Here is a 22,794-nt window from a genome sequence, read left to right on the forward strand (position 1 = left end):
CATTATTAAAAAAAAAAACTATTGGCACCCCAGAGAAGGTTTGACATTTAAAATAAAAGACAATTGGGACTCCCGAGAAGGTTTTACATTATTAAAAAAAAAACATTTGGGGCCCCCGAAAAGGTTTTACATTAAAAGAAAACTGTTGGGACCCCCAAGAAGGTTGCACATTCTTCAAAAAAAAAAAAAAAAAACTGTTGGCGCCCCCGAGAAGGTTTCACATTATTAAAAAAAAACCTATTGGCACCCCCTAGACGGTTTTAAATAAAAAAAAAGACAATTGGGACTCCCGAGAAGGTTTCACACTCTTAAAAAAAAAAACATTTGGCGCCCCCAAAAAGGTTTATCATTTTTAAAAGAAGACCGTCAAGAAGGTTTCACATTTTTAAAGAAAAAGACATTTGGCGCTCCCGAGAAAGTATTACAGTTTTAAAATACAATTGTGACCTCCGAGAAGGTTCAACATTCTTAAAGAAAAGACAATTGGTGTCCCCGAGAAGAATTTATATTTTTAAAAAAGACAGTTGAGACCCCCGAGAAGGTTTTACGTTTTTAAATAAAGAGGGGCGTATTACCACCTTTTTGAGAAAGTGGGGTAATTTCATCAATAAAAAATTTGTCATGCATCATAAACATCTTTTGACTTACTTTTCGTAATGACATACTCTCATTGCACCAATAATTTAAAATACTAACCAATGATTAAACCCCACCCACCCGCCCCTGTCTCATTTCTGATTAATTTTTCATTGGTTGTTAGATTGAGGGAGAACTCTAATTGCAAAATTCATATTTTTCTACAAAAATTTACCATTTTAAATATGTTTTAATTTTCTTTTTGTGAAAAAGTGTAGTCAGATGTGTGAATTTTTAAAATATAGTAGGCAACACGCATCACACGGTGATATTTCACTCTAGATCTGCATTTTCGTTTTTTGAAAAAACCAAATTTAAACTTACTTTTTAAGCTTCACAATTCCTGAAATTTTGAGTGTTTTTTTATTTATTCTCAAATACATAGATTTGTTTTTGAAAAATCAAAATCGGATAATATTATTTCTGCATTTAATTTATTTAAATCACATGCCGAAAAAACAGATTCGGAAATATTTTACAAGCTGAGTAACTTTCTGGCTTATTGGGGATGAGAACAATGTAGTTGACAGACCTAACTTTTAAAGCCGCCCATAGGATTACTATAAAAGCATAAAAGTATGCACTTCTGTCAAATATTGTTTATGACTCTTCTATTTATGAATAAACACCTGACGCTCCGGAAGATGAGTCAAGCGAAACGGTACACTGAAAGTCGGACCAGAACAGGTAGAAAAGACCTTTGGAGGAAGAATTATTTTATTAATGTTTTGTATACAAGTACTTACAAGTATGTTATGGAGTCAATTTTCTCTGTGCAGGTGTTTATTCATAAATCTAAGGCTAATAATAATTAATAAACAATATTTGACAGAAGTGCATATTTTTAAAGAAATCCTATGGGCGGCTTTAAAAGTTAGGTCTGCCAACTACAGTTTCCAGTATGCCGAAAAAGCTTAACGTCACCCTTAATAAATAGACGGATTATAGTTAAAGGGCCAATTATGTTGTGGAAGGAAATTATTACATACATTCCATATGACGAACAATTTTGTAAAACGATGGTTCTAAAGCTAAAACAATTGTTAAATGTTTGACAACTTTTAAGAAACCAACAGACTCTCCAGCTGAAAGATGTAGTTCCAGTGAGTGACAGGTCTCGTCCGTGTATATTGTGTTGCCTATCCGTCCGCACTCCCCCACCTGTTGCTCGTGTTGTCACGCTGGCTACCAGGTGCTGCTCTCTGCCTCCTGTAGCCTCTTGGAAGCCGTTCCCGGAGTCAGATGCGATAATGGCGTAGAAGAGTGCAAACGTCGTGTGTGCGTGTCGTGTCGTACCATCACGGATGTCTTCCAGCCGCCTCTGAACGCCAGCAGCCCTCGCGAACGATGTGCGCCGCCCCCATGTGAACCTCGTCGTACCTGTCTCTCTGTTGTTAATATAAATTATTGTGTGTTTGTGTTGTTGTTGTTTGTTGTTGTGTACCTGCATTGTTAATGCCATGACGAACGTCGGATGTGTCTTGCTTGCAGCTTTACTATTAGGGTCAGCAAAGGTACGTCACGCTTCCATTGTAAAGTACTTCTTTATTGTTGAGCGCTTCCTCTGTTCGACACATGTTCGCAACGTCCTGGTTCCACGGTTCTAGATTGTCGCCGCAAAAACGAAGAAAAGACATGTGCGGCTTAAGTTAAGCCACTTTCTAGAGTCGAGGCGTGCGACCGGGGCGCGTTTACGTAAGAGGGCCACAGGTGGAGAAAACCGTTTTTTCCGCAGAGGAGAAAAAGAAGAAAGTCGTTTCCCCCGCTCGCGATTGGCGATTATTCAAATTTATTAATTCGTTATGTAAGTGTGCCGATTGTCTCGGTGCTTTGGCCTTCGATGAACTTTCCAATTGAATGTTGATAATTCTGTTGGTAAACACGAAAAATGTGGCGAATTTGAGATTGGTCCTGTGCCAGCGACCGGACCGCACTGATGTCATCCTCTTAAATAGGTGCAAGATGGGTTCTTAATTCTTGATGGATGGTGATGGAAATGTACACAGGTGGCGGCGAAGAATTGGCACCCTGCCATCGATTTTTTATTCTTGTGAATTAAACGGAGCAGGATCGGTATTTAGAACACTAAGTAGGACACGAGCCGCCACTGCACTCTAATTATTTTTTCATTTATCTACACTATAGTCATCATTAATTCTTCATTTGACTGTGATGTCCGGTTTTACTAAGGTCGCCGACGATTTAAGTCACAGATAAATTTGGAGTTCAAAGAATTTTGAATTTTCTTGGACCAGGTTTGACTATGTGCTGAAAAACAGCTTTGGTTTTGATTTATAGCCCGCCACCTCCAAATAACGGTAATCGGCCCACTGAAGTTTAAAAAATTAGTCAACTCCCTTGTGGCTTTGTTGAACGAGGCGTAGGAGCTCTAAACATCGCTTCGAACACCATAAAGATACTCAAAACGTTTTTTTTTTATAGTCGCCACATTTGGCAACACTTCAAATTTGCATTCCCCCAAAATGTAAATGTCAATGGGGTTATAAATGTGACATTTATGTCTAGGGGATTGTAATTTCTCCAACATAAAAAAATATAAAGAAGAAAAAGTGTATCCGAGTTGGCAATTAGCCATTTAAACTAATTAAAGGAAACAACAAATTCCCTTCTAATCGCACTTTTACGCCGTTTCTTCCCACCGCACTAATTAAAGCGAAAAAAGGAAGTTTCGCTTTGACATAACGCATTCACTCTCGCGTTCCACTAAATAAAATTTACAAAATTAGCAGAATTACTAACGCGGTTATTATTATTAATTTCCATGGGCTTCCACTCCAATAATTCACAGCAATGTTGTTAATTTGGTAATTTAATTGTTGTGTAAACAAAAGTTTCGTGGGTGGAGCTGGCTGAAAGTGGGTTTTGTTTTTGTTTGAGTGATTTTGCAAATAAATTAGTCCGGTGTGTGAACAATCGAACGTGAAAGCACATGTTTATGAACGGCGGTTTGTTTGAAAAACGAATGGAACTTTCTACGCCACTGAGTGGGCGAATAGTAATTTTTGGGGCGATTTAGAGTCGTAAAAAGTTCGATTATACTTAACCAACTTGGGTAATTTATCGTTGCATGTATTACCAACTGTAATGTGTTGTTATAGTTTTAATGGGAAATAGTAAAAATTAGCAGCAATTAGCACAGTTGTATGATTTTGTATGGCAATAGGTTACACAATAATGTAAATGTACCACGTGTTTACGACACTTAGTGTAGTCAAGCCCGTGGTGAAGGTTGAAATAAAATTTTATTTGAAAATGATGGTTGGTATCGTTGTGGCGTACCAACCGGAACAAAAAGCCGACTCTGAATCAAAATGTTTTAGTCGTTTCATTCGAACTAGGTTTTGGAATAGGATCATTTCCTGTTGTTTTGGCATTTAGTGTATGGAATACGAAAATGTGCATTTCCTGTTTGCACCTAACGTAAAAATTATTCAAATATTCAAAGGTTATTTTTTCATGAGGTGTCGTGTAATAATAATTTAATAGCGACAGTACTTAATCACCTTGTATAAGCACTCCAAAAAAATGTGAATGCATTGATAAACCATAAGTATAGACTTTTCAAATTCCTGTTTTGTGATTCTTGGGATCCTTGAAATCTTTCGAAACTTCTAAGACTTTTAGGATTTATAAAAATTAAAATTTTTATATAATAATCTTGAAATTGTGTAAACTTTTGAAATTTTGTAATTTTCGATTGTTTTTATTTCTCCGAAGTTCATAGTTTGCTAAATTTCTAGAATTCTCAGATTTTTCCGATTTTCCAAAATACACAAAATTCCCAGAATTTCCAGATTTTCCATAATTTCTAAAATCAGCCATCCAGAATACCAGAATTTTGAAATTCCGAAATTTTCAACATTTCTAGATCTACCACATTTTACCCACTTTCTAAATTTTTCCAAATTTGCCAAAATTTATAGACCTTAAGAGTCTTTGGAATTTTTGGAATCTCAGGAATGTTTACAATCTTTGTTATTTAAGATTTATGAGATAATAATTAGAATTAGAATTTATAAAAATTGAAGAAAACATTCTTCAGATTTTTACGATTTTTTTAAATCTTAATGATTTTTGTTTTCTTTCGAGTCTTTGGAATCTTTAAAATCTTTGGCATTTTAAGTTAAAGAAACTTTGGGATTTTTAGAATCTGATGATTGTGTAAACTTTTGAAATTTTGAGATATATAATTTTTGATTTTGGTAGTTGCAAAATTTTCAAAATTTCTAGAATTTTCAGTTTTTCCAGATTAGCCCGATTTTTCAGATTTTCCAAAATTTTTAAAATTATCAGGATCCAGTTATGCTGCCACATTTTTCCCACTTTCTAAAATTTATAATTGTTGATATTGATAGTTTGCAAAATTTTCAAAATTTCTACATAAAATTTTCAGATTTTCCAAATACTCAAAATGACCAGATTTTCCAAAATTTCTAAAATAAATTTTTGCAGATTTTCCAAAATTTATAGACCTCAAGAGTTTATATCTTTGGAATTTTTGAAATCTCTGGAATCTTTATAATCTCAAAGATTTATAAAATAATAATTAGGGTGTTCAAGACCTCTAGTGGTTAAAGATTTATAAAAATTAAAGAAAGCATTTTTCAGATCTTTACGATTTTTTTATTTTTAGGATTTTTGTTTTCCTTAGTCTTTAGAATCTTTAAAATCTGTGGTATTTAAGAGTTCACGTGATTTTTACAACTTTTAAAATATTCGATTTTTCGAATTTCACTTTTTTTCTCTAGAATTTTTGAAACATTTGAAACAGGATCTTAAAAATCTTTTTAACTTTTGAGTCCTTACTGTCCTTAGAATCTTGAAAGTATGTAGAACCTTTAGATCCTTTAAAATCTTTAGAATCTTAAGAGTTTTTAGAGTGTTTAAAGTCTCTCCAAATTTTGGACAATTTAGAATTACTAAAGATTTTATAAAGAGTAGAATTTCTAGAATTATTAGTATCTCCAACATCTAGATTTTGTTGGTTCTTTCCTCTATTTAGAATATTTTGGAATTTCGAGTGTATGAAATCTTTAAGCTCTTTAGAACATCTCGAGTCTTTAGAATCTTTGAAAGCTTTTAAATTTTTCAAACCTTTGGAAACTTCGGACTCTTTAGATTTTCTATAATTTGAGCTTTTGAAATTTTGAGATTTTATGATTTTTGATTTTGATAGTTTGCAAAATTTTAAAAATTCTAGAATTTTCTAGATTTTCCAAAATAGACAAAATTTCTAAAATGATCAGGATCCAGTTGTGCCAGAATTTTGAAATTCAACATTTTCCGAATAGGTCTGCCCCATTTTTCCCACCTTTTAAAATAAATTTTTCCAGATTTTCCAAAATTTATGGACTTTTTGGAATCTCTGGAATCTTTATAATCCCTAAGATTTATAAAATAATAGTTAGGGTGTTTAAGATCTCTAGTGGTTAAAGATTTATAAAAATTAAAAAAAGCATTTTTCAGATCATTACGATTTTTGATTTTTAGGATTTTTGCTTTCTTCAGAATCTTTGGAATGTTTAAAATCTTTGGCATTTTAAGAGTTCACGGAATTTTTTCAAGTTTTGAAATATTCTGTTTTTGGAATTTTACTAGGATCTTTATAATATTAAAAACCTTTTTAACTTTACAGTCCTTTGAGTCTTTAAGAACCTTTAAAACTCTTTGGATTCTTTAAAATCTTAAGAGTTTTTGGATTCTTTAGAGTTTTTAGTCTTTAGAGTCTTTCCAATCTTTGAAAATTTTGGACACTTTAGAATTACTAAAAATTTTATAAAATTTAGAATTTTTAGAATTTCTAGGACCATTAGTACCTCCAACATCTAGATTTTGTTGGTTTTTTCTTCTATTTAGAATATTTAGTGTATTTAAAATTTTAAATTTCGAGTGTATGGAATCTTTAAGGTCTTTAGAAAATCTCGAGCTTTTAGAATCTTTGAAAGTTTTGAAACCTTTTAAATCTTTCAAACCTTTGAAAACCTTGGAATCTTTAGAATTTCTATGATCTAAAGATTATGTAAGCTTTTGAAATTTTAGGATTTTATAATTTTCGATTTTGATGGTTTGCAAAATTTTCAAAATTTCTAGAAATTTACAGATTTTCGAGATGAGCCCGAATTTTTAGATTTTCTAGAATATACAAAATGCCCAGATTTTCCGAAATTTTCAACAATTTTCCCACTTTCTAAAATACATTTTTCCAGATTTTCCAAAATTTATGGACCTGAAGAGTCTAAATCTGTGGAATTTTTGGAATCTCTGGAATCTTTATAATCCCTAAGATTTATAAAATAATAGTAAGGGTTTTACGACCTCTAGTGATTAAAGATTTATAAAAATTAAAGAAAGCATTTTTCAGATCTTTACGATTTTTTGATTTTTAGGATTTTTCCTTCCTTTGGAATCTTTGAAACGTTTAAAATGTTTGGCATTTTAAGAGTTCACGGGATTTTTACAAGTTTTAAAATATTCTGTTTTTGGAATTTTACTTGGATTTTTAGAATCTTAAAAACCTTTTTGACTTTTGAGTCTTTTGACTCTTTAGAAACTTTAAGACTCTTTGGATTCTTTAAAATCTTAAGAGTTTTTAGATTCTTTAGAGTTTTTAGTCTTTAGAGTCTTTCCAATCTTTGGAAATTTTGGACACTTTAGAATTACTAAAAATTTTATAAAGTTTAGAATTTCTAGGATCATTAGTATCTCCAACATCTAGATTTTGTTGGTTCTTTCTTCTATTTAGAATATTTTGGAATTTCTAGTGTATGAAATCTTTAAGCTCTTTAGAACATCTCGAGTCTTTGGAATCTTTGAAAGCTTTTAAATCTTCAAACCTTTGGAAACTTTGGATTCTTTAGATTTTTTATAATTTGAGCTTTTGAAATTTTGAGATTTTATCATTTTTGATTTTGATAGTTTGCAAAATTCTAGAATTTTCTAGATTTTAAAAATAAACAAAATTTCAAAAATTATCAGGATCCAGTTGTGCATTTTTCCCACTTTCTAAAATACATTTTTCCAGATTTTCCAAAATTTATAGACCTGAAGAGTCTAAATCTGTGGAATTTTTGGAATCTCTGGAATCTTTATAACCTCGAAGATTTATAAGATAACAATTAGGGTGTTCAAGACCTCTAGTGGTTAAAGATTTACAAAAATTAAAGAAAGCATTTTTCAGATCTTTACGATTTTTAGATTATTAGGATTTTTGTTTTCTTTAGAGTATTAAGAATCTTTAAAATCTTCGGCATTTTAAGAGTTCATGCGATTTGTACAAGTTCTAGAATCTTCGGATTTATGGAATTTCACTAGGACCTTTAGAATCTTTGACATATTTGAAACAGAATCTTAAAAATCGTTAAGAGTGTTTAGAATCTTTAAAGTCCTTAGACTCTTCAGATCTTTTAAAATCTTTAGGTTTTTAAGAGTTTTTAGAGTGTTTAGAGTTTAAGTTTAGAATTTTTAGAATTTCTAGGATCATTAGTACCTCGAAGATCTAGATTTTGTTGGTTCTTTCTTCTAATTAGAATATTTAGTGTCTTTACATTTTGGAATTTCGAGTGTATGGAATCTTTAAGGTCTTTGGAAAATCTGGAGTCTTTAGAATCTTTGAAAGCTTTGAAATCTTTTAAATTTGTCAAACCTTTAGAAACTTTGGAATCTTTAGAATTTCTATAATCTAAAGATTATGTAAGCTTTTGAAATTTTAGGATTTTATAATTTTCGATTTTGATGGTTTGCAAAATTTTCAATATTTCTAGAAATTTACAGATTTTCCAGATGAGCCCGAATTTTTAGATTTTCTAGAATGCACAAAATGCCCAGATTTTCCGAAATTTTCAACATTTTTCCCACTTTCTAAAATACATTTTTCCAGATTTTCCAAAATTTATGGACCTGAAGAGTCTAAATCTGTGGAATTTTTGGAATCTCTAGAATCTTTATAATCCCTAAGATTTATATAATAATAATTAGGGTGTTTACGACCTCTAGTGGTTAAAGATTTATAAAAATTAAAGAAAACATTTTTCAGATCTTTACGATTTTTAGATTTTTATGATTTTTGTTTTCTTTAGGGTATTTAGAATCTTTAAAATCTTTGGCATTTTAAGAGTTCATGCGATTTGTACAAGTTCTAGAATCTTCGGATTTTTGGAATTTCAGTAGGACCTTTAGAATCTTTGAAATATTTGAAACAGAATCTTAAAAATCGTTACAGTGTTTAGAAACTTTAAAGTCCCTAGACTCTTCAGATCTTTTAAAATCTTTAGGTTCTTACGAGTTTTTAGAGTGTTTAGAGTTTAAGTTTAGAATTTTTAGAATTGGTAGGATCATTAGTACCTCGAACATCTAGATTTTGTTGGTTCTTTCTTCTAATTAGAATATTTAGTGTCTTTACATTTTGAAATTTCGAGCGTATGGAATCTTTAAGGTCTTTGGAAAATTCGATTCTTTAGAATCTTTGAAAGCTTTGAAAGCTTTTAAATTTGTCAAACCTTTAGAAACTTTGGAATCTTTAGAATTTCTATAATCGGAAAATTGTGTAAGCTTTTGAAATTTTGGGATTTTATAATTTTTGATTTTGATAGTTTACAAAATTTCAAAATTTCTAGAAATTCACAGATTTTCCAGGTTAGCCCGAATTTTTCGATTTTCTAGAATACACAAAATGTCCAGATTTTCCGAAATTTTCAACATTTTTCCCACTTTCTAAAATAAATTTTTCCAGACTTCCAGAGTCTAAATCTTTGGAATTTTTGGAAGATTTACAAACATTAAAGAAAGCATTCTTCAGATCTTTACGATTTTTAGGATTCTTGTTTTCTTTAGAGTATTGAGAATCTTTAAAATCTTTGGCATTTTAAGAGTTCATGCGATTTTTACGAGTTCTAGAATCTTCGGATTTTTGGAATTTCACTAGGAGCTTTAGAATCTTTGAAATATTTGAAACAGAATCTTAAAAATCGTTAGAGTGTTTAGAATCTTTAAAGTCCTTGGACTCTTCAGATCTTTTAAAATCTTTAGAATCTTAAGAGTTTTTAGAGTGTTTAGAGTTTTTAGTCTTTAGAGTCCTTCCAATCTTTGGAAATTTTGGACACTTTAGAAGTTTAGAATTTTTAGAATTTCTGGAATCATTAATACCTCCATTTTTTAACATTTTTAAAATTTTGTTGTATATTTCTTCTATTTACAACATTAGATCATTAGTTTATTTAAAATAGTGTATGAAATCTTTGAAACCTTTTGAATTTTTCAAACTTTTGGAAATTTTGAAATCTTAAGAATCACTGGAATTTCTATAATCTTTAAAACCTTCAAATTTTCATCATTTCTAGACACTTTAGCATCTCTGGAATGTTAAAGACTTTTAGATCCAATTTTTAAATATCTGGAATTATTTTATAAAATTTAAATAAAATTTACGAATTGTAAAAAGGAGAATTGGTATCTGAAGTATCAAAGCAACAACAAGGATAATACAAAAAAAGCGAAAAGACACAAAATGTTGAAATTTAAATGGGTTTATTCATGGATGTCGTAAAACAAGGTTATGAGTCAACAAATGACGACAATATAGCTGGAAGGTTCTTCACATCTATAAACCATTACAGGAATAACAGGTTTCGGTGTAGAATTAATTCAAAACAAATTTAATGCATTGTTCAGTCATGCAATTAACCTAAAAACGTTCGCCGAGTTTTCTACAAAGCTAGCCAAAGATTATGCTGAGCTTGATAGTCACATGTCAGATGTGTACATAAAGTCTTATTTCACTTGGAAACGTTTGAAGTAGTTTTCAGTTTGTTTATGAGTTTGAACCTTACATGTGACCCGAAAGTTCCAAATTAATTACAAAAAAGACAGAGTGTGTTGCCGCCTCCCACTTTAGAACTTTGTTAAGTTCAGAACAAACTCCTGGAGATCAATTTTTAGATCAATAGGTGAAGAAGTCGGCGATTTTTGTGGAACGAGGTCGACTAGTTGCCAGTTCTTTATTGTGTGTTTAAATTTTTATTATTAGTGTTACGGAAAAAGCGATAGGGCACAACTCCCCTAAACCCAGCCTACAAAAAATTCAAAATATTCGGCGAACCCCTGCTGAAAAATGTACAAGAGAGTAAATTGAATTGTTGGGGGATGTACACACGGGATTTGTGTAACGGAAATAGTGCTGACAACATCGCGGTTTCAAATGATTAATAAGACCACAAGTGTTGTTTATTCACGTGAAGTCAGACTTTGACACTGCGTGATAAACAGCCAACGAAACAAAAAAAAAAAATTATGTACCTAAAATGTGGTCAAACCAACCAAAGTCAGTTAGTTTGTTCCAAGGTGACCAAACAGCGTGAAGCCCCACGGGATTTCCTCGCCAATTCGCCTCAATTGGCCCCCTCCGACCCAATTGTCATTGACTCATCAAAAATCGCCCACTCCAAGGCTGCCCGAGTCGCAGAATCGGTGTGCAACCGCACTTTCTAATCGCGGCCGAACTGCGCCGAAGGTAAAGGTGAAATCCGGTCGGCCGAACCGGAAGTGCATTCGCACGCCGAGCCCGCAACAGGCCCCATTCATCCGGCGCATCTTTTCATTAATCCGACGTCTGGATAGCGTCTGGCGGCAAAATCGATACTTCGCGACGTGTGTGGGGAGTTTTATTTTTAAACTTTCCATAATCGACCTAAAAACGGCTGAATTTTTCAGGGGACGGCGGAACGTTGGCAGGCGGCCAGCTTCCGCCTCGATTTATGCGCGCTTCCACGTTGGTAAAACGAAATTAGTTTTTGCGGGTATTAATGATCCGTAGGGTATGAAAAAATAGGTCCCTCGTTTTCGTAGGTCGGTGTGTCTGGTTCTTCTGGAGCGATTGTTGTCAAAATTTGAGTGTAGGTATATTAAGAATGTCAGTCGATGGTAAAACACAAACCAAAATATCTCTGACCAACGCCACGAACAATGGACTCACGTCATTTCCAAATTTACAATAGTAAATGTTTGAATTTTATAAAATAACGTGATCCTCCATTTGTGGACTATGAATTCGTGTTGAGGTTGTAGCCTAAGCCATCAGATTTTTGTAAAAAAAAAATAAAATAAAATTGTGTACAAAAAATTTTACAATTTAAAAGTTCTTAAAGCATGGTAAACCGTTTAGCAAAATTTGGCCATTCCTCTACCCCACCCTCACCCCCGAGATTTAAAATTAAAATTATATGTATAACAATTTTTCGATATTTCAGTTTTGGGATTTTTCAGTTTTTTGATTATTCAATTTTTCGATTTTTTAATTTTTCAATTTTTTAAATTTTCGATTTTTTGACTTTCCGGTTTTTCAATTTTTCGATATTTCAGTTTTGGGATTTTTTGTTTTGTCGATTTTTCCATTTCTCCATTTTTCAATTTTAACATTTCTGGGTTTATCAATTTTTTGATTCTTCAATTTCCCGATATTTTAATTTCTCGATGTTTCTGTCCTTCGATTTTTCTATTTTTCAGTTTATCGAATGTTAAAATTTTTGACTTCCGATTTTTGGATTTCTGGATTCTTCAATTTTTGAATTTTAGGATTTTTGACTTTCAGTTTTTCGATTTCATGATTTTTGATTTTTGACATTTTCGATTTTCGATTCTTCGATTTTTGGATTTCTCGATTTTTCACTTTGTCGAATTTTAGAATTTTCGACTTTCGATTTTTCGATTTCACCATTTTTAATTTTTTGATTTTTGAAAATTTCAACTTTCGATTCTACGATTTCTGGATTTCTCGATTTTTCAGGGTTTTTTTTTAGATTCTTCTATTTAATTTTTCAATTTCTCGAATTTTTGAATTTTCGGCTTTTAATTTTTCGATTTCGCGATTTTTCATTTTTGAAATTTTCGAATTCGATTCTTCGATTTCTGGATTTCCCGATTTTTCAGTTTGATATTTTATATTTTTGGATTTTTCAATTTTACAGTTTTTCGATTTTTCTATTTATCTGTCAATTTTTCGAATTTTCGAATTTTCGACATTCAATTTTTCGATTTCACGATTTTTCATATTTTTACTTTTGAAATTTTCGACTTTCGATTTTTAGATTTCTGGATTTCCCAAACTTTCAATTTTTCGATTTTTCAATTTTTAGAATTTTTGACTGATTTTTCAACTTCTCAGTTTTAGCTTTTCAGTGTTTCAATTTTTGACTTTTAAGATTTTTAATTTTTCCATTTTTTGATGTTTCGATTTTTATATTTTTCAATTTTTCGAAATTTTAATTTAAAATTTTCCAATTTTTTAATGTTTCGAATTCTCGATCTTCTGATTTTTCGATTTCTTGGTTTTAGATTTTTCAGTTTTTACATTTTTTTGATTTTGAAAATTTTTAATTTTTCGAATATTCAATTTTTCGATTTTTTGATGTTTCGATTTCACGATTTTTCAATTTCTCGATTTCTGGATTTATCAAGATTTCACAATTTAAAATTTTTTTGTTTTTTGAAATCTTCGACTTTCGTTTCTAGGATTTATTGAATTTCTCGATTATTCAGTTTTTCGACATTTTAGATTTTTGGATTTCTGGATTTTTCTATTTTTCGAATTTTCGATTTTCAGTTTTTTTATTTCTGAAATATTTATCTATTTTTCTGTTTTGCGGTATTTTAAATTTTTGAGTTTTGAGTTTCTCGATTTTCAATTTTTCGATTTTTCTATTTTTCATTTTTTCTAATTTTAGAATTTTCGACTTGTAATTTTTCCTTTCCACGATTTTTGAAATTTTCTACTTTTGATTCTTCGATTTCTAAATTTCTTGAATTTTCAGTTTTTCGATTTTTCTGTTTTTCGAATTTTAGAATTTTCGACTTTCGATTGTACGATTTCTGAATTTCTCGATTTTTCAGTGTTTCGATATTTTATTTTTCGAATTCTCGGTCTTTTGATTTTTCAACTTTTCATTTTAGATTTTCAGTGTTTCAATTTTTGATTTTTACAATTTTTTATTTTTCGAATTTTCAATTTTTCGATTTCTGGATTTATCAAGATTTCACAATTTAAATTTTTTTTGTTTTTTGAAATCTTCGACTTTCGTTTCTAGGATTTATTGAATTTCTCGATTATTCAGTTTTTCGACATTTTAGATTTTTGGATTTCTGGATTTTTCTATTTTTCGAATTTTAGAATTTTCGATTTTCAGTTTTTTTATTTCTGAAATATTTATCTATTTTTCTGTTTTGCGGTATTTTAAATTTTTGAGTTTTGAATTTCTCGATTTTCAATTTTTCGATTTTTCTATTTTTCATTTTTTCTAATTTTAGAATTTTCGACTTGCAATTTTTCCTTTCCACGATTTTTGAAATTTTCTACTTTTGATTCTTCGATTTCTAAATTTCTTGAATTTTCAGTTTTTCGAGTTTTCTATTTTTCGAATTTTAGAATTTTCGACTTTCGATTGTACGATTTCTGAATTTCTCGATTTTTCAGTGTTTCGATATTTTATTTTTCGAATTCTCGGTCTTTTGATTTTTCAACTTTTCATTTTAGATTTTCAGTGTTTCAATTTTTGATTTTTACAATTTTTAATTTTTCGAATTTTCAATTTTTCGATTTTTTGATGTTCGGATTTTTCCGTTTTTCAATTTTTCGAACTTTGGAATTTTCGACTTTCAATTTTTCGTTTTCACGATTTTTCATTTTTTTGATTTTTGAAATTTTCGATTCTTCGATTTCTGTATTTCTCGATTTTTCAGTTTTTCGATTTTCCCATTTTTCAATTTTTTAAATTTTAGAATTTTCGACTTTCCATTGTACGATTTCTGAATTTCTTGATTTTTCAGTGTTTCGATATTTTATTTTAGATTTTTGGATTTCTCGATCTGTTAATTTTTCAATTTACCAATTTTTCGATTTTTTTAATTTTCACTTTTTCAATTTTTTGTTGTATTGAATTCTCAGTGTTTTGATTTTTCAACTTCTTAGTTTTAGATTTTCAGTGTTTCAATTTTTGATTTTTCGATTTTTTGATGTTTCGATTTTTGTTTTTAAATTTTTTGAATTTTAGAATTTTCGACTTTCAATTTTTCGTTTTCACGATTTTTCATTGTTTTGATTTTTGAAATGTTCGACTTTCGATTCTTCGATTTCTAGATTTCTCAATTTTTCAGTTTTTCGATTTTTCTATTTTTCGAATTTTAGAATTTTCGACTTTCCATTGTACGATTTCTGGATTTCTCGATTTTCCAGGGTTTGGATATTTTAAATTTTAGATTTTTGGATTTTTCGATTTTTCAATTTTTCGAATTTTTAAGTTTTAAAATTTTCCAATTTTTTGACGTTTAGAATTCTCGATCTTTTGATTTTTCGACTTCTTAATTTTAGATTTTTCAGTTTTTCAATTTTTGGATTTTTAAAATCTTTAATTTTTTGAGTTTTCGATTCTTTAGTTTTTCGATATTTTAAATTTTTAGATTTTTGAATTTCTCAATTTTTCAAATTTTCGAATTTTTTAATTTGTCATTCTTCTTTAATGTTTCGATTTCTGGATTTATCAAGATTTCGAAGTTCCGATTTTTAGATTTCTGGAATTACCAAGATTTCGGTGTTTCGATTTTTAAAATTTTACATTTTTCAATTTTACCATTGTTTGATATTGCGATTTCCCGATTGGTAAATTTTTTAATATTGCAACTTTTCCATTTTTTGAATTTCCGATTTCTCGACATCTTGGTTTTTCAATTTTAAGAATTTTTCGACATTTCGCTTTCGATTTTTTATATTTTACGTTTTTTGTTTCAATTTTAAAATTTTTGGTTTTTCCAGTTTTTCGATTTTTCCATTTTTCGACATTTCAATTTGGGTATACGTATTTCAGTTTTTCGATTCTCCGATTTTTCAATTTCTATTTTAAAAATTTTAGATTTTTCGATTTCCCGATTTTAAAATTTTTTAAATCTTTCAGTTTTTCGATTTTTCTAATTTCCTTTTAATTTTTAGAATTGCCAATTTTCTTTTTTTTTCAATTCGGTTTTTCGATGTTCTAATTATTCTTTTTTTCAATGCGAAATTTTCCAATTTCTCGATTTTCCAATTTCTCGATTTTTCAATTTTTCTAGTTTTCCTTTTAGAATTTTGCCGTTTTTTTTTAGTTACTGTATTTTAAAAAAATTTTTTGATAAATCTTTTTTCAATTTTTCGATCTTTAATTTTTCAGTTTTTTGATCTTTGAATATTACAGTTTTTTTCGTTTTGTCAGTTTTTTTATTGTTCAACTTTCATAAAAAAATGGAAAACCAAAAAAACTAGGAAGTCATGAACTTAAAAAATTGAAGAAACGAAAAATTGAAAAATCGAATGATCAAAAATTGAGAAACTTAAAAATCAGAAAAGTGCAAATTCGAAAAAACGAAATTTTGTAAAATCGGATAATTGAGAAATCCAAAAAATCAAAAATTGAATTTTAGAATTGGACAATGAAGGAACTGAAAAATCAAAGATTGAAAATTTGGACAAACAAAAAAATATAAAAATTGAAAGAAACACTGAAAAAGAAAGGAAATGAAAAAATTATGATATAAAATCCAGAAAATGAAAACTAAAAAATCGGGAAAATGACATAAAAATCAAGTATGTACTTGAAGAATTGAGAAAACGAAAAATTAAAAAAAAACTGGAAAATCAAAAATTGCAAATCGAGCAATTGATTTGCAATTTTTTGATTTTCCAGTTTTTCGACTGTTCAACTTTCCGGATAAAAAAAAATGCAAAAATTGAAAAACCAAAAATGAAAAGACGAAATATTATGAATTAAATTAAATTAAGAAATCCAAAAAATTAAAAATCAAGGAACTGAAAAATCAAATAATAATAATAATACTTTATTTACCTTCAGAAAATATAATACAGAAAATAGAAAATATTTAAGAAGGGATTGTCAATATAAAATAACACTACAGACACATAGCACCAAAATAGTGCAAAAAATACAAGATGGTATCTACATATTACACGATAACATGTACCTACTTACAATGAACTAATAGACGCTACACACTACACAAAGATTGAAAGTAATAAAAAAATATAACATTGAAAAATAAAGCAAATGAAAAATTATGATACAAAATCGAGAAAGTGAAAATTAAAAAATCGGGAAAATGACAAATAAAAATCAAGAACTAAAAACACTGAGGAAACGAAAAATTGGAAAATTAAAAATCCAGAAAATGAAAAATTCTAAATTAAGAACCTGAAAAAACGAAAAATAGAAAAATCGGAAAATGAAAATTTTTATTTTTTTATGATAACCCATATAATAATCAATCAACCAATCAATCAATACTTTATTAGTGGTAAAAACTTACACAAGTCAAATACAACAAATTAAATCAATAAACTATTAAAATTTATACACAAAAGATAAACCTCAAAACTATACGTTGTCATGCTTACATGAATTACTGACTCAACAAAAATTTCATCTTTGTGTGTAATTGTAAAAATCACAAAGAGGTATTCTTGGAATACTCGTTAATGACATGTTATTCCTGAATTGCTAGAAAATTTAATGAACATGCTGAAAACTATAAGATAATTATAATTACACTTAAAGAAGGAAATCCCAATGGTTAACAAAGTAGTTTGTACTGAGCCTGAAGTAGCACTTAGGTACTATAAACAATGTTTAATATAGTCTAGAACGCAAAACAGTTCCAGCAGAATTGATATTAAATTGTTATAAAGACACCGGCAACAACAAAATAAAACTGAAGGCTGCAACTCGAATACAAAACGACAATGAATTATTGTGTTTATTTACAATTTTTATTAGTGTGTTTTCAATTGTAAATAAACTCGGAAGATAATTGCTGATGGTAATTGATGAGTAGTTAAAAAGAAAAATAAACGACAAAAAGACGTTTTGCAATAAACAATTGTGTCACTGCGAAGGCTCCAGGAAACCAAGATTCCTCCACACACGACCCATTTCTCGCATACAAATCCGACCTCTCGTTTAATTACGACAAAACTGTCGCCCCCATTCCAACCGTGGCGCTTTTAACCTCTATCAATTCCGGTCAAATCCTTTCATAAATAGATTAATGAGTCACTAAATCGTGTTTCCTTCCCCGGTGACGGAATCTGTTTTTATTGGGCGGATGCGGCCATTCTGGAGCGTTAAATCGCCTAATTGTTTAAAAACCCAGCAAAACGAAGAAAGTGCTATTAGATCCGATTTGAAATTTAATTGGGTGAAACTAGTTTCACGCCATATTAAGACCGAAGAATCGATGAGGCATCTTCACCATCGTTTTCATCGCGAATAATAGAGCGAGAAATGTGCGGGCCCCAGTGCGGAACCTTGCGCTATCCTGCATATTTAGCTCCACTTTTTCTAGTTTCTTTACTGTTATTACGCAACTTGTGCTCGATAGGTGTTGCGGGTTTTGGGTAAAAATGGCCGGTTTTTTCGAAATTGTGGAAAATTTTATGTAACTGTTTGGAAATTGAAGGTCCCGTTAGGTTGGCAAGTGTGATTGACACAGAAACGACTTATTTTTGGCGTTTTTTACGCGAGGAAAAAATGTACGGTCTAGTTTTTGTTACTGCTTTCTTAAAGTCGAACTAGGTGAAGTGACAATTGTATAAAATCGGTCATGACAAGTGTTACATGTTACTTATTTTGTGACCACACCTATTGTTTTATTGATAAGTCGTGTCTGCGGTGTATAGTCGTCCAAATAATCTTAGTACATATTTTAAATTCTAATTAGCGATGCAACGTTAACGAGCGATTTTATCTGACAATAAACAATGCTCGATCGTTTATTTTATAGCCACTCCAAACAATAAAAATAAAAATAGTAGCCATAAAGACCGACTCACTAAAAATAAACTTTATAATTGACGTGTACACTCCAGCAAAAAAGGCAAGTCTTGGAGTACCAGGTAGCGAGCGACCTTGCTGAAAATCAGATACAGCAATAACGTAAATTACATTAAAACGAAAACCGTTTTCAGCGACCGGTAAATTCAGGGTCGTTTGCTTTAATTGGCCAAAATTATAAATTCTAATAAGTGCGGCTTTAACCTGATAATTTCGACTAAAAATCACCTGTTCGAGATGGCCTTTTAAACCGCGTTTTGGCGAAAGCTCGCCCATTAACCAGAATTCGCACGATCGCAATCAACAGGTCGCTTCCGTCTTAATGAGAATTTGTAAACAAATGTCAAGGCTTAAAATAATTTTTACGCGCGGTGTTTTCCCGTGTGTCGAAAGCGAGCGTTGCCAACCCTTTCTCCGAAAATGTAATTACGACACTAGCGTTTTTGTATTTCTCAGAAAGATTTGCTAGCGGCTATTAATGTTTGGTTTTTGTTGTCAGGTTGGCGACACGTTTAAAATTTTGTGGTGGCATGCCTGATTGTCAAAGTGACGTTTAAGGCAGCTACCGTTGTCTGAACCAATCAATACGTCAAAATTGACAACTGTGAATTCAGAATTGCCAACAGAAAAATTATTAAGAATATTTCGACAGAACTTCTTTCGCCCCTGAAGTTCAGCCCAACAAATCCCGCTTTGAATAATTAAACATTAAAAAATCGAAGTCCAAAATTTAGAAATTTTGAAATATTGAAAAATTCAAAAATCCAGGAAATGAAAAATCCCAACACTGAAATAATGACAAATCGAAAAATGGAAAAATCGAGAAATCGAAGAAAAATCGAAAAGCTGATGGATTTAAGAAAATGGAAAAACTGAAAAATAAAAAAACGGGAAATCGAGAAATATGTAGCTCTAAAATTTATAAAATCGAAAATGAAAAATCAAAGAACCGAAAAATTGAAAATACCAAAACTGAAATGTCGAAAAATGGAAAAATCGAAAAACTGGAAAATCCAAAAATTTAAAAATCGACACGCCGAGAAATCGATAAATCGAATAATTGAAGAACTGAAACAAAAAAACGTGAAATATAAAAAATCGAAACTGAAATATCGAAAAATTCTTAAAATTAAAAAACCAAGATGTCCAGAAATCGGAAATTCGAAAAATGAAAAAGTTGAAATATTAAAAAATTTACCAGTCGAGAAATGGTAACATCAAACAAATGTAAAATCGAAAAATGTAAAATTTTAAAAATCGAAACACCGAAATCTTGATAATTCCAGAAATCGAAAAATCGGAACAGAAATCTTGATAAATCCAGAAATCGAAACATCAAAAAAACGACAAATTAAAAAATTCGGAAAAATTGAAAAATAGAAAAATCGAAAAACTGAAAAATCTAAAGCTAAGAAGTCGAAAAATCAAAAGATCGAAAATTCGAAACATCCAAAAATTGGAGAATTTTGAAGTAAAAAATTCGAAAAATTGAAAAATCGGAACACAAAATTCAAAAATTGAAAATTTGTAAAATAAAAAAATTGAAAAACAGAAAATCCAAAACTGAGAAGTTGAAAAATCAAAAGATCGAGAATTCGTAACAAATAATTGAAAAATTTTACAGTAAAAAATTTAAAAAATTGGAAAATCGAAACATTAACAAATCGAGAAATCCAAACATCTAAAATTTAAAATATCGAAACACTGGAAAATCGAGAAATCCAGAAATCGTAAAATGGAAAGTCGAAAATTCTAAAATTTGAAAAATTGAAAAACTGAAAAATAAAAAAACGGGAAATCGAGAAATAGCTCTAAAATTTATAAAATCGAAAATGAAAAATCAAAGAACCGAAAAATTGAAAAATACCGAAACTGAAATGTCGAAAAATGGAAAAATCGAAAAACTGGAAAATCCAAAAATTTAAAAATCGACACGCCGAGAAATCGATAAATCGAATAATTGAAAAATTGAAACAAAAAAACGTAAAATATAAAAAGTCGAAACTGAAATGTCGGAAAATTCTTAAAATTAAAAAACCAAGAAGTCCAGAAATCGGAAATTCGAAAAATGAAAAAGTTGAAATATTAAAAAATTTACCAATGGCAACATCAAACAAATGTAAATTCGAAAAATGTAAAATTTTAAAAATCGAAACACTGGAAAATCGAGAAATCCAGAAATCGTACAACGGAAAGTCGAAAATTCTAAAATTTGAAAAATTGAAAAATCGAGAAATCCAGAAATCGAAGAATCGGAAAAATTTCAGAAATTGAAGAATAGAAAAAAGGAAAAATCCAAAACTCTAAAATAACGAAAAACTGAAAAATATAAAAATACAATAAATCTTAGAATCGAAAGACGAAAATTTCAAAAAACAAAAAAAAATTAAAATTATGAAATTTTGATAAATCCAGAAATCGAAAAATCGAAACACCGAAATCTTGATTATTCCAGAAATCGAAAAATCGGAACATCAAAATCTTCATACATCCAGAAATCGAAACATCAAAACAACGAAAAATAGAAGAATTGAGAAATCCAAAAATCGAAAACTAGAAAAATTAAAAATTTTAAAAACCCAAAAATTGAAAAACTGAAAAATCTAAAACTAAGAAGTCGAAAAATCAAAAGATCGAGAATTCGAAACATCAAAAAATTGGAAAATTTTAAATTAAAAAAATCGAAAAATTGAGAAATAGAAAAATCGAAACAAAATCCAAAAATTGAAAATTTGAAAAATGAAAAAATTGAAAAACAGATAATCCAAAACTGAGAAGTTGAAAAATCAAAAGATCGTGAATTCGAAACAACAAAAAATTGAAAAATTTAAAACTAAAAAATTCGAAAAAATTGGAAAATCAAAAAATTAACAAATCGAAAAATTCAGAAATCGTACAATGGAAAGTCGAAAATTCTAAAATTTGAAAAATTGAAAAATCGAGAAATCCAGAAATCGAAGAATCGAAAATTTCAAAAATCAAAAAAATGAAAAATCGTGAAAACGAAAAATTGAAAGTCGAAAATTCCAAAGTTCGAAAAATTGAAAAACAGAAAAATCCGAACATCAAAAAATCGAAAAATTGAAAATTCGAAAAATTAAAAATTGTAAAAATCAAAAATTGAAACACTGGAAATCTAAAATTGAGAAGTTGAAAAACCAAAAGACCGAGAATTCGAAATATCAAAAAATTGAAAAATTAAAAATTAAAAAATTCGAAAAATTGGAAAATCGAAAAATTAAGAAATCGAAAAATCCAAAAATCTAAAATTTAAAATATCGAAACACTGAAAAATCAAGAAATTCAGAAATCGTACAATCGAAAGTCGAAAATTCTAAAATTCAAAAAATTGAAAAATAGAAAAATCTAAAAACTGAAAATTCAAGAAATTCAGAAATCGAAGAATCGAAAGCTGAAAATTTCAAAAATTAAAAAAATAAAAAATCGTGAAAACGAAAAATTGCAAGTCGAAAATTCTAAAATTAGAAAAAATGAAAACTAGAAAAATCGAAAACCTGAAAATCGAGAAACTCAAAACTCAAAAATTTTAAATATCGCAAAACTGAAAAATAGATATCAAAAAACTGAAAATCGAAAATTCTAAAATTCGAAAAATTGAAAGAATAGAAAAATCGTGAAGTCCGAAAATTATAAATTCAAAATATCGAAAAATTGAAAATCGAGAAATCCAATAAAAATAAAATTGTGAAATCTTGATAAATCCAGAAATCGAATCATCGAAAAATTGAATATTCGAAAAATTAAAAATTTTTAAAATCAAATAAATCTAAAACCAATAAGTCGAAAAATCAAAAGATCGAGAATTCTAAACATCAAAAAAGTGGAAAATTTTGAATTAAAAATTCGAAAAATTAAAAATTTTAAAAATCAAAAGATCGAGAATTAAAAAATTCGAGTAATCCAAAAATCTAAAATTAACATTGAACAATCGAATAATTGAAAAAATGAAGAAAATCAAAAACCGAAAAATTGAAAAATTTCACATTGAAAAAAGAAAAATCATCAAATTAGAACATTGAAAAACCGAAAAATTTGAAACATAAAGAAATGAAAACTGGCAATTCTAAAAATTAAAAGTGGAAAACTCGAGAAACTCGAATCGAAAAACGGAAAATTTAAATGAAAACTCGAATAATTGTAAAATTGAAGAAAAAAATGAAAAATTGCATTCGAAAAATTGGAAAAATAAAGAAAAAAAAACACCTGAAACGATAAATTGCAAATCGAAAATGTGAAGAAATGAAAAATTAAATACATA

At 29.3% G+C, this 22,794-nt stretch overlaps 1 protein-coding gene across 2 annotated transcripts in view; it reads left to right on the forward strand.

The window, feature by feature from the left end:
- The first annotated feature begins 1,804 nt into the window (after positions 1-1,804).
- LOC135140766 (tyrosine-protein phosphatase 10D) overlaps positions 1,805-22,794 on the forward strand; it is a 57,057-nt gene continuing 36,067 nt past the window's right edge. For both annotated transcript variants that reach the window (XM_064071442.1, XM_064071443.1), the window contains exon 1: positions 1,805-2,150. In XM_064071442.1, coding sequence (XP_063927512.1) covers positions 2,097-2,150 — 54 coding nt within the window. In that variant the 5' untranslated portion in view covers positions 1,805-2,096. The remainder of the gene's footprint in view (positions 2,151-22,794) is intronic.

Source organism: Zophobas morio, unplaced genomic scaffold (genome assembly GCF_036711695.1).
Source record: "Zophobas morio isolate AGI-343-1 ecotype UQ-CSIRO unplaced genomic scaffold, CSIRO_AGI_Zmor_V1 ptg000041l, whole genome shotgun sequence".
In the NCBI taxonomy this organism is placed as follows: Eukaryota; Metazoa; Arthropoda; class Insecta; order Coleoptera; family Tenebrionidae; genus Zophobas; species Zophobas morio.